A 12906-nucleotide genomic window follows, 5' to 3' on the forward strand; every position below is an offset into this window, starting at 1 on the left:
GAGAAACGGAACGGAGGAACGAACCGAAAAAGCGAGCGCAATGTGCCGCTTCTAGACACGACTGAACAACTGAGTCACTGCGAACACGCCGACAATCCGTTGGTCCCAGACAGCACCTCCCTACACGCCACAACTGAACAAAGCCCAGAGTCACCGTGAACGAACAAACAAAACCACTCACCCATCACACTGTTGTGTTTCCTTTAAAGTCCCACGCGGTTTATTTGTGAAAAAAGTTCGAAAATAGACCATTTAATGACAGTGCGCCTTATAACCCAGAGCGACTAAAGCGACTGTAAAATACGGTAGATAGATTTGTGCAGTTTGAATGCGAGACATCTCTAGAATACTAGAACATTAGTTTTGTTCAGTTGTTCATTAATCCGTCGGAGCTGTTCGCCTTTAAGTTTTCATCTTTCTTACCTTGATAGTTGTGGATAAATTCTTCATGTTAGAATGTTTATCCTTTGTGGACCTTGTTGGTTGAAGATTTGGTGTTGATCGCAGATGTAGATTTATGAAGCCGGTGGAGAAAAACATGAGACATTTCCAGAGACATTTTGCCACAGAAAACCAGAAACCGGAAGTTCCTCAAACCTACAGTGTGAATCTTCCGGCCGTTGTGAAAAAGGTCTGTTACTTTTAGTCCGTCTTGTGCCCTCTGTTGGAGCAAGTGAAGTATAGCAACAAAAAAAACCCAAAAACGTCAAGCAGCATGCCTATGGTTAAAAGTGCATTAGATAATTTTTTACGTAATACATTTCCACTGATATTTTGCCACAGAAAAGCATCAACCGGAAGTTTCACAAACCTACAGTGCGACTCTTGCGGCCGTTGTGAAAAAGGTCTATAAGCGTTATGACTTGGACAGAGTTTTTCATATGCATTTGTTGGTGTCATGTATAAATGATGGCTGCTTACGCTGTGCATTTTATCTTTTTACATGATTAAAAAGTAAGCAAAATAACTGACAGCTGATTAATCAAGGGCATCTTCTTCTCTTTTCCAGTTCTCTGCGCCAAGAACCTGGCCAAGAAGGACTTTTTCCGTAAGTAACTTTTTTTCTGTTTACTCTTTGCGATACTTGATTTTAGTCATTTATTTATGCTTTGTTTTTTTATTAAAGGTCCAATATTATGCTATTTTTCAATCTGTGATAAAATGCAGTTTCCTCATCACAAACAGACTTGGAGTTGTTTTTTTTTTTTTCATTCACACATTTTTTACACACAAAACCCTGCATGTTTTGGCTGACTTCTGATCTCAAACTGAAAATACTCTGTTCCACCTTGTTATGTCATGTACAGGAAGTGCTCCACTGTGTTTTTAAACTTCACACACCTTCACTAGAATCATTTGGATAATTTCAGCCCTGAAATTGCCAATCTTGACTGAACTAAAGGTAAAAAATAATACCTGTTAACTACGTGACATCGCAAGGTGGAACAGAGCATTTCGAGCTTTGGAGATGTAGACACACTAATTGTAAATGGCCTTGCTAGATGCTGCACTAGCTATCCAAACAGTTAAACGTAGACCCAGAAGAACTTCACAGAGAGCGGCTGGCTTTGGTGAAATTTACTGGTTCTTTGTCCCGTGAAACTACAACAGCAAACACATACAAAAATAGCCATTAATATATGTGCCAAATAAATTACAAATTACAAAAAGCACCAACAATTAAAGTAACAGTCAATGAATTTAGGCAGTTAGCATAACGGTTAGCATAGCGAAATTAGCATATGAATCGCGGACTAATTTGCATAATAATGGTGTACCAAAAACGTGCTAACTTTTACATTTCTAACACAAAAGGCAATATTAAAGGTGTACAATCATGTTTCACCATGTAATACTCACAGACGATGCTTGAACAAACACCAAAAAGACTCAACAGAACCAAAGGGCGGCCATTTTGGAGGAGAGAGGCCTGAACAACAACTTCCTGTCTAACATTCTTCTTCTACTATTATTATCACAGGAATAAACTAAAGCGACCACTAGATGATGTAACTTAGCATTCAATAAACATAAAACAGTTAGATACAGTAAACATAACACTAATAATAAAGCGTCACTCAATCAAAACACAACTGCAGGTCTGTTTTCGAGGAGGTAACGACATTCTAACATGGCTTAAAGCTCACAAGAGTCAATTTTGTGTAATGTAGGACCTTTAATTCATGAGACAAACTTTACTGATCCACAAGAAACTGACCATAACCTGAACTGATCAAAAGAAAAGAGGAAATCAGGACAGCCAGTTTCATCAGGTTAAACCATATGAAACTGGCTGTCCTGTATATATAGATGGATATAGTTTACCAAATAGGAAGCTCACATGCGGCTCCTTTTGACCCTGGCTCTCATTGACTTAAATTGGAATATTGTGGCTCTTCTCTCTGTAACTGCTGCAGTGAGCCTCGGCATTTTGGGCTTAAAATGTTTGTATTAACTCGCTCTGCATGATCCTAGTGTTTAGTTGTTGTTTTTTTTCATTATTTTGTTCATCAAAAAAATCTTATTCATAACACAAAGCCTGGCTCCAAATTCACCCCTGTAACCATGAGCATCGCAAGCTTCATTTGAGTGATGCTGTCGGTGATGTCACACTCACTCAGGCCCCGTCCACACTAGCACGTATTCGAGTCGTTTTCGTTGCGGATGCAGTGTTCATCCACACTAATCTAATTGAAAACGGCTCCAGAGACGGAACGATCTGGTGTCGCCAGCTCCCACGAATTCATCTGAGATCAGATCCGACACTGTGTGGACGCCTGAAAACGCTGATACTCTGATGTAGGTCTGTGCGCCGCGAAGTAATTCACCTCCAAAACGTTAAGAGGCTAGAATATATGTTCATTCATAAAAACGGTCTGTGTGTACGACCTGCAGACGTATAATCTCTGAAAAGTTTAACATGAACCATCTCCAACGCGACAGAAACACAGAACAGACTCACCATCAGCAGAACACCCCTCTGTCACAGAAACAACACTCATATTCCACTGAGTCGTGTCCTTTAGTCCGACAGAAGCTGAACCTGTTTTTTTGAGTGCTCAGTTCATGCAAATTATCCATGTGGTTTTAAATTTCATTTATGTAAAACGTAAACAAATATGCTCAAAGCTGTGTGGACAGGAAAGACTTGCGGACGCAGAAACGACGTGTCTGGGCGCAGATCGTTTCCAGTATGATAACACAGTGATTCTTTAGCCTTAGTCCACTTTTTTATACAGTCTGTGGGTTAAACACAAGATGCCAACTTCAGAAATCAGAGCCATGCCCAGTGTTGGGAAGGTGACTTTTAAAATGTTTTCCCCTACACATTACAGATTACATACACCAAAATGTAGTTTGTAATGTAATCCATTAAATTACTTAAAGTGAGTAACGTAATCTGAATACTTTGGATTACTTGATTTGCTGTAGAGAAACAAAGATGAGGAAATCGTAACATAAGGTGTTTTGTCTGATAAAAGAAAATAAAAAAGCCCAGACTTTACTGAACCGTATTAAAAATATTATTGATAGAAGACGAGGAGACACGGTCCACGCAGCATGATTTAGACCTGGTTTAGACCTGGTTAAGTCCTGTTAAATCCTGTTTTAGTCCTGGTTTAGACCTGGTTAAGATCTAGTTCAGACCTGGTTTAGTTTCTGGCAATGAGTGGAATATAGCCTAAAATGTGAATGTTTAGATCTAGTTTAGATCAAGTTTAGACCCAGTTTTAGTCTTGGTTTAGTCCTGGTTTTAGTCCTGGTTTAGATCTAGTTTAGACCCGGTTTTAGTCTTGGTTTAGTCCTGGTTTTAGTCCTGGTTTAGATCTAGTTTAGACCTGGTTTTAGTCTTGGTTTAGTCCTGGTTTTAGTCCTGGTTTAGATCTAGTTTAGATCCAGTTTAGACCCGGTTTTAGTCTTGGTTTAGTCCTGGTTTTAGTCCTGGTTTAGATCTAGTTTAGACCCGGTTTTAGTCTTGGTTTAGTCCTGGTTTTAGTCCTGGTTTAGATCTAGTTTAGATCTAGTTTAGACCCGGTTTTAGTCTTGGTTTAGTCCTGGTTTTAGTCCTGGTTTAGATCTAGTTTAGACCCGGTTTTAGTCTTGGTTTAGTCCTGGTTTTAGTCCTGGTTTAGATCTAGTTTAGATCTAGTTTAGACCTGGTTTAGTTTCTGGCAATGAGTGGAATATAGCCTAAAATGTGAAAACAGGAAAATACCGCTGTGTAATCGATTTATTTAAACAAAGTAACTGTAATCCAGTGACATTAGTTTTAATGTTTATTTGAAGGGACAATGTACAGAAACATTAAGCTCATAAAAAATAAACAGAGATGTTACGGAACAGATTAGAGTTAAATATCTAGTGTCCATCTGCAGTCCCTGATTTACAGAAACGATACAATGCAATTATAGACAACAATAAAAACAACACACACTGTCCGCTCTCTCACACACACACACACACACACACACACATAAGGAGGTGTGGGGAGGGCGAGGCGGGTGCAGAGAGAGAGGAGCCGAGGGAGCACGCCATGGATTACAGCAGCGCAATCAGTCACGCCACAGAACAAACATAATTAATCATAAAAATAGATGAGCCATAATGCGTAAAAGGAGCGCCAGCACCTACCAAGCCCTTATAACAAGTCGTGCTTTTAATCACGATGCGTAAATCCGCAGACACGTCTCAAGCTTCAAGGTAAAGTGACCGGACGTGCGTATTTACCCGGGACAGTCCCACTTTTGAGTCCCCTGTCCCAGCAGATTTATACAAAACCGCTGATTTGTCCCAGTTTTTTTTACAAGAAATGTCCCAAGTGTCTCTATTTTGACCAAACTGATCCCCACCAACAGTAAAGAGGGGATATATTGTCATTCATTTTTACTATTTTACCGATAAAATCCATCAGATTATGACCCAGACTCGAGTTGAGAATGGACGATGTCTTTTCAAAGTTTTATTTATGCCAACCATCCCAAACCGGGTGTGTCCCAGTTTTGAGTCTTAAATATCTTGTCACCTTTGCTTCAGTGCTCTTCTATTTCAACAATAGTTCACTTCACTACTTCCTGTCCAGTTGTGTATCTGTGGGGTTTTTGCATGCTGACAGTGTTGGGAAGTTTACTTTTAAAATGTATTCCCCTACAGATTACAGATTACATACACCAAAATGTAGTTTGTAACAGAATCTATTCAATTACTTAAAGTGAGTAACGTAATCTGAATACTTTGGATTACTTGATTATTGACTTGAAAGACCAGGATATCGTAACATAAGATGTTTTGTCTACTAAAAGAAAATAAAAAAGCCCAGTCTTTACTTAACCGTATTCAAAATATTATTGATAGAAGAGGAGACACATCCGTGCAGCATGGTTTAGTCCTGGTTTAGTCCTGGTTTAGTCCTGGTTTAGTCCTGGTTTAGTCCTGGTTTAGCCCTGGTTTAGTCCCTGGTTTAGTCCCTGGTTTAGTCCTGTTTTAGTCCTGTTTTAGTCCTGTTTTAGCCCTGGTTTAGTCCTGGTTTAGTCCTGGTTTAGTCCTGTTTGAGTCCTGGTTTAGCCCTGGTTTAGTCCTGTTTTAGTCCTGTTTTAGCCCTGGTTTAGTCCTGGTTTAGTCCTGGTTTAGTCCTGTTTTAGTCCTGTTTTAGTCCTGTTTTAGCCCTGGTTTAGTCCTGGTTTAGCCCTGGTTTAGTCCTGTTTTAGTCCTGTTTTAGTCCTGTTTTAGCCCTGTTTAGTCCTGGTTTAGTCCTGGTTTAGTCCTGTTTTAGTCCTGTTTTAGTCCTGGTTTAGTCCTGGTTTAGTCCTGGTTTAGCCCTGGTTTAGTCCTGGTTTAGTCCTGGTTTAGTCCTGTTTTAGCCCTGGTTTAGTCCTGGTTTAGTCCTGGTTTAGTCCTGGTTTTAGCCCTGGTTTAGTCCTGGTTTAGTCCTGGTTTAGTCCTGGTTTAGTCCTGGTTTAGTCCTGGTTTAGTCCTGGTTTTAGTCCCTGGTTTAGTCCTGGTTTAGTCCTGTTTTAGCCCTGGTTTAGTCCTGGTTTAGTCCTGTTTTAGCCCTGGTTTAGTCCTGGTTTAGTCCTGGTTTTAGCCCTGTTTTAGTCCTGTTTAGTCCTGGTTTAGTCCTGGTTTAGTCCTGGTTTTAGTCCTGGTTTAGTTTCCGGCAATGAGTGGAATTACCCAAAAAAAACAAAACAAAAAAAAGGATACCTAAGGAGAGTGCAGCCCGACAGCAGTGACAGCGCTTTACCCCTACAGAATTATCCACGTGCTCTGGGGATGAGCATGTTTTTACAGGCCTCACTGTTGTTTTTATTCATGCACTGCGGCAGAAAGTAACTAATTAGAAAAGTATTAAGTGCTTAAATCAGCACTGCTTATGGTCAAGATCATTATATATTTGACTCTTAATGTTAGTTCTCAAAATCTCATTTATTCTTACAGATTTTCTTTTGTGATTTTAGCCTTTTAGTAGACTGATTTATTGTTCTTGTAGTGTAACAAAACTGAGTAACTTTAGTCTACTTCTTCACACTATGTGGTATCAGTATTGGTGAGTTCGCTTAGGCCGAGTATCTATGTTTTTAGGTTCTTTTTTTCAGACCAAGAGTTTGTTTTCATGCCTGACAGTTTCGACTGCTCCCTTTCGGTCGTCCTCAGAGTCACGTGATGTTGCTGTGACGTGTCCGATCAACAAAACTTTGTTTTTATTAGAACATTTTAGTTATGCATATCACATATCACATATTTACATACACAAATTATTAGTATTGTGAAACTAAATAAATCAAAAGACCGACCAAAAAAGGTTAAAATTAAAAATAAATAGAAATAAAATATGAGGCCATCAAACTAGTGACATCTGCAAAGATGATGTATACAACATTTTTACATTAAGTTTTGTTTTGATTGCAAGATTTACACTTTTTCCAATATAGTTCTCCTTTGTCTGAAGAGTAAAGAAAAGAAAATCTTATTCGTTCCATAATCTGAATTTCGTTGATTATATCAGTCCATTCTGAAGCAGTAGGAGGTTTGTCCTGGAGCCATTTTCGTGTGATCGTTTTCTTGCTGGCTGCTTATAGTATCTGAAGAAGGTATCTGTCTTTTCCGATCAACTAATTTAAACAGGTTTTGGCGCTGGCTTCCTTTCGGTGGAGGCAGGACGACAGCGCCATCTGCAGTCCGATTAAAGAGGCAATCGAAATACAGAAACGTGCCCATGGGACTGTAAACCGGGATGAGGGGGCTTTTTTACTCTCACACACCTGGGATACTGTCCTGAGGAAGTCGGACTGTAGATGGCGCTGTAATCCTGCCTCCACCGGTAGGAAGACAGCGCCACAACCTGAATAAATCAGCTGAGCGACACGTCACAGCAACATCTTGTGACTCTATGGAAGACGCTAGTGAACAGTCGAAACTGTCAGGTATGAAAACAAACTCTTGGTCTGAAAAAAGAACCTAATAACATAAATTATCGAAAGACCAAATGAACCTCATTGGACTAGGCCAAGTATCGGTAATGGATCAAATCCCCCCAAAATGGTATTGGAACAACTCTAATAATTATCTTAAAGGTTGTATAGAGGATTTTCCAAGGAACGAGAAATCCAGCGACTGTTTGTCCTTTTTCAAATGTTGCGCATGCGTGAAACCACCTCCCCTCCCCTACAGCTCCTACGTAGAAACGCCTCCTCCCGCCTCCTCTTTACGCCAGAAACAGGTTTGTTTACAGCCGGTGCGCTGCACATGACTTGTAAACAATTAACCACAGTGTTGGTTAGGCAAGACGGAGAAGTGAGGAGCAGGGGGAAGAGCGGATCGGGCAGCTGGGGACAGGAGCAGGAAAGGGGAGCAGAGAAGAGTGCGCGGAGATTCCATGCGAATGAACTAGCTACAACACGCAGCAGCAAGCGGACTCTTTCTTTGCCTTGAAAATTACGTTTTCAGACATAGGATATCGCATTCGTGTCCTGAAAAATGTTTGACTAACTCTTGGAAATAAAGTAAGTTTTCATAATAAGCAGAAGTTTCCTGTCCAGGAGTAATTTGTGGACCAGTGCGTCAGTCTTTAGACCCTGCGTCTGCTTCAGTCGCGCCATCGCTGGAATGAATCTTCAAGAATCACCTTAGTTTGGCTTCGCTGCTTTTCCCCTTGTCTTCTTCTTTCAGCGACCTCAAAAACGGACTTTCTTTTGCGGCTAACTGCTCCTGGATTCTTGTCGTCATTGCAACAAACTTTGTGCGAACTGCGAGGAAGATATAGGTCAAAAAAAGCCGCTAAGAACTGTTGCGTTGGTGGAGTAAACAGCGTCTGTGCGTCTTGCGTCTGTGGACTGTGTGACAGTCGTACGTAAACCACGTAACGGCAGCGCAGGCAAGTCAGTTACGCTAGAAACGTAGGGAGTTTGATTGACAGCCTGTCAGCTCACAGATAACGAGGCAGTGTCGTTATCTATTGGCAAATGTTTAGCCCCACCATGTCCAGAGTTGATGAATTTTTATTCTCTTGTTTTTGGTCATCATAATTACAGGGCTACTGCACCTCTATAATCTATCATTGACAATATGAAACAAAAAAAATCCTCCATACAACCTTTAACTGTGTTTTGGTCAAGTGAGTAGTCCAACTTGTCATAGGCACAGTGGAGAACTATCTGTATTAGCACTAGGGGTGGTGCAAAAACATTGAAATATCGATATATCGTATAATTTAATTTGATGATACAGTATTGATATTGTGGGCTGCTGTATCGAGATATATATCGCCAAGAGTATTTTTTGGTGTATTTAACTAAATTATTTTGTTACCATGCCACAGTTTTGTTGCTTGTTTAGTGGAATGAAACTAATTTATGCGACACATTTGATATTTTCACTGTTCTGAGCATTAAAATCATTGCTTTTCATATTAACTTTGCACAAAAAGTGGTTTAACAAAGACATTTAGTACCACAGCCATGATTTAGCCTTTATTTTTTTGAACCGTATCAAGTCAATTTGACATATATCGAATCGAAAGCTGACTGTATCGAGGAATGTAACTTATCAGCAACTTCTTAATGACTCCAGCCCTAATGCACATGACATCACGAGGTGGAACAGCGCAGAACTCAGTCTTATTTCTTATTTTATTTATTTGTAAAGGGACAGTACATATTAATGAACATTAAAAATGAAGATATGCAAAGATTATAGCCAACGTGGCTAATTTCCGTCTTCAGTCCCTCGGCAGGTTGATGTAAAATCTTCTATAGGACGAGGAAAAGTACAGCAACAATCACACAAAAGTACACAACACCAGCACACTCACTGTACACACAATTAGTTTCAAACAGTTCATTTAAAGTTCAAAGTCAGAAGTTTAAGAATTGAGTCAAGAGTTAAACCAACAACCCCTGAAAGTAAAAGAAAATATAAATTGGTTAAACATGGTGACATATTTGACCATTGAATAACCACTGTCTTAAAGCTTTAGAAAATGCTGCCAATGTTGAAAGCTCTCGTATATGTATATATCTAAACGTGTGTGAATGAAACAAAACACAACTCCGAGTCTGTTTGTGACGAGGAAACGACATTAGAACATACGCAGATGAGGAACACAGCGTAGTACGGGGCCGTTTGAGTGGTGAGCGCGTGTCCGGCGCTGTGGGTGTAGCGCGGCGCAGTGTGTGAGGACGGTGAGTGTGTTTGGGTGTGTTTGTTTGGGGCTGTCATGGAGAGTGAGCATGTAAAGGTCCTGCGCTCGCTCAGGTGGTTTCTGCGGTGCCCATTCCTGTCATACCAGTGCGGCCGGGCCCGACGCTCAGGCAGCCCACGTGCCCGCGCTCCCACTGTGCGCTGCCCCTGCTCAAGTGCCACCGTCTGATCATCTTTATCTCATTTGGACCCAAAGCTGCTTTCTGTGTGTTATTGTTTTGTCTGGAATGTTTCACAGTATGGCATTAAACCTTTCTACGTTCGTGGAGACTAAACCAGCTCAAGCTACAGGTCAAATTTGTGGAGAAGCGACCCCGCTCACAGTCAGAATGTTTGTTTTTCTAGGTATTTTTGAGCTATAAAACCACCTGTAATTGAATAAATGTAAGGTAGAGCTGTTTAATGCCATACTGCGGAACATTCCAGACAGTCTCTCTCATCCCCAAAGCTCAAAATGCTCTGCTCCACCTTGCAATTTCACGAAGCAGCAGTTTTTAAGTTACTTTTTTTACCTTTAGTTCAATGAAGATTTGAAATTCCTGTGAAGAAATGATCCAAATGATGATTCTAGTGAAGGTGTATGGACTTTAAAAACACAGTGGAGCGCTTCCTCAGCCTAAATATGCAGGGTTTGTGCATTAAACATGTGTGCATAGGCCTGTAACGATAACAGATTTTGCCTGATGATTAATTGACCAAGAATTTATTGCGATAAATGATAATATTGACATTTCAAGACCAATTTCAACTAATATAATAATCACCATGGAATAAAAATGCAAATACATCCTTTCAAAGACCAATAAACCTTACTTTCTGAAGAACATTTAACACAGGAAGTGTAAGACAACCAAAAACAGACTTGTTAATACAGGACTAGCCTAATGTGTCCAGTGTTGGGAAGGTGACTTTTAAAATGTATTCCCCTACAGATTACAGATTACATACCCCAAAATGTAGTTTGTAACGTAATCCATTAAATTACTTAAAGTGAGTAACGTAATCTGAATACTTTGGATTACTTGATTTGCTGTAGAGAAGCAAAGACGAGGAAATCGTAACATAAGAAGTTTTGTCTGATAAAAGAAAATAAAAATCCCAGACTTTACTGAACTGTTTTAAAATATTACTGATAGAAGAGGAGGAGACAGGGTCCGTGCGGCTTGGTTTAGTCCTGTTAAATCATGTTTTAGTCCTGGTTTAGACCTGGTTTACTCCTGGTTTTAGTGCTGGTCTTAGTCCTAGTTTAGACCTGGTTTACTCCTGGTTTTAGTGCTGGTTTAGACCTGGTTTACACCTGGTTTAGACCTGGTTTAGACCTGGTTTACACCTGGTTTAGACCTGGTTTACTCCTGGTTATAGTGCTGGTTTAGTCCTGGTTTAGACCTGGTTTACTTATGGTTTTAGTGCTGGTTTAGACCTGGTTTAGACCTGGTTTACTCCTGGTTTTAGTCCTGGTTTTAGTCCTGGTTTAGACCTGGTTTTAGTGCTGGTTTAGTCCTGGTTTAGACCTGGTTTAGACCTGGTTTACTCCTGGTTTTAGTCCTGGTTTTAGTCCTGGTTTAGTCCTGGTTTTAGTCCTGGTTTTAGTCCTGGTTTAGTCCTGGTTTAGTCCTGGTTTTAGTCCTGGTTTAGACCTGGTTTACCTCTGGTTTTAGTGCTGGTTTAGCCTAAAATGTGAAAACAGGAAAATCCCGCCGTGTAATCCATTTATTATTATTTTATATTATTTATTTATTACAAAGTAACTGTAATCCAATTACCACTCATTGAAACAGTATCTGTAACTGAATACAGTTACTCATAATTTGTACTCTGATTACGTAACTCCGGTACATGTAATCTGTTACTCCCCAACACTGAATGTGTCTGACTCACATCAAGGACTTGTTCACAAAAATGCAGTTGAATAAACCATTGTTGAACCAAATACAACCAAAGCATTAAATAAAATGGATTATTAAGTTTCTGTAACAAAGTTGCCCTTAAAAGTCATTTTATTCGTTGTCTTACATTAGTTTATAGTGGCTTCTGTCTCTGTGGCTGCTGCTGTGGCCTCGTTGTTTTTGGTCATTTAAATGTTCGTATTAACCCGAGACACAGGATCCTGTTTCGCTATGAGGGAGCCACTGTCCTGTCTGGTGTCGTGTCGGTGTCTTGTGGGATTTCAGTGGATTTTGGGGTCTTCCCGGAGGCGGGGCTAGTTGTGTCGCTCAGGTTTGGGTTTATATGTCGGCTGTTGGGGTTCGAGACATTTCTTCTCGTCGTTTGCGCGCTCGCTGCATTTGACGCACGTGGCCGTTGAGACGTGTCGCGCTCACCAGTGTTTATTCGGCATCGTCACTTGTTTTGTCACACGGCGATGAACTGTTTTGGTTCTGACAGCGGCTCTAGCTTCTGTTGCGACTTCATGTTCACCGCACAGACAGCGGCGCTTTCTGCACTCAGACTACACGTGCATCCGCTGTGTCGATAAACACGAGAGGAGTCAGAGAGCGACAGAAGCTTTCTAACATTCAATCTCTTTGAGAGCGAGGAAAACAAACAAACATGCAAATAGAATTTATCGCGGCCGGAAAAGTTATCGAGCTCGTTAAAAGTTATCGTACGATTAATTGATTTATTGATTATTGTTACAGGCCTACTTCAAAGTCATTTTTCTCAGTTTCACACTCGAGTTAAGGTCTTTTGCCTTTGTAGGACAGACTAGAGGGCAGTCGTTTTATTTTTTACTTTAGCAGGGACCATTTTTACAGCAGCAGTAGAAGACTGTCAAATTGAACAGTTTTTACTTAGGGCAGATATTTTTGTTTAACATTTCCGTGCAGATTGAGGCTATGACAACTCCAGGTACAGTATGTTTGTGATGAGGAAACAACATTTGAACACACTGTAGATCAGAAAATAGCATAAAATGAGTCTTTTAATATTTATATACCGTATTTTCCAGGCTATTAGGCGCTCTGGATTATAAGACGCACTGTCATTAAATGGTCTATTTTTGAACTTTTTTCACAAATAAACCACACTGGACTTTAAAGGAAACACAACAGTGTGATGGGTGAGTGGTTTTGTTGTTTTGTGGTGTTCACGGTGACTCTGGGCTTTGTTCAGTTGTGGCGTGTAGGGAGGGTGCTGTCTGGGACCAACGGATTGTCGGCGTGTTCGCAGTGACTCAGTTGTTCAGTCGTGTCTAGAAGCGGCACATTG

The 12906-nt window shown here is 40.4% G+C and overlaps 1 protein-coding gene across 3 annotated transcripts in view; it reads left to right on the forward strand.

Annotated features, from left to right (window-relative positions):
- Window positions 1-12906, forward strand: part of LOC110175789 (E3 ubiquitin-protein ligase SMURF2) — a 159658-nt gene that overhangs the window by 74212 nt on the left and 72540 nt on the right. For all 3 annotated transcript variants that reach the window (XM_055152329.1, XM_055152330.1, XM_055152331.1), the window contains exon 2: window positions 1010-1048. In XM_055152329.1, coding sequence (XP_055008304.1) covers window positions 1010-1048 — 39 coding nt within the window. The remainder of the gene's footprint in view (window positions 1-1009; window positions 1049-12906) is intronic.

The sequence above is a fragment of the Boleophthalmus pectinirostris genome, unplaced genomic scaffold (genome assembly GCF_026225935.1).
Source record: "Boleophthalmus pectinirostris isolate CB_2022bp ecotype Guang Dong unplaced genomic scaffold, ASM2622593v1 HiC_scaffold_17, whole genome shotgun sequence".
Taxonomy (NCBI): domain Eukaryota; kingdom Metazoa; phylum Chordata; class Actinopteri; order Gobiiformes; family Gobiidae; genus Boleophthalmus; species Boleophthalmus pectinirostris.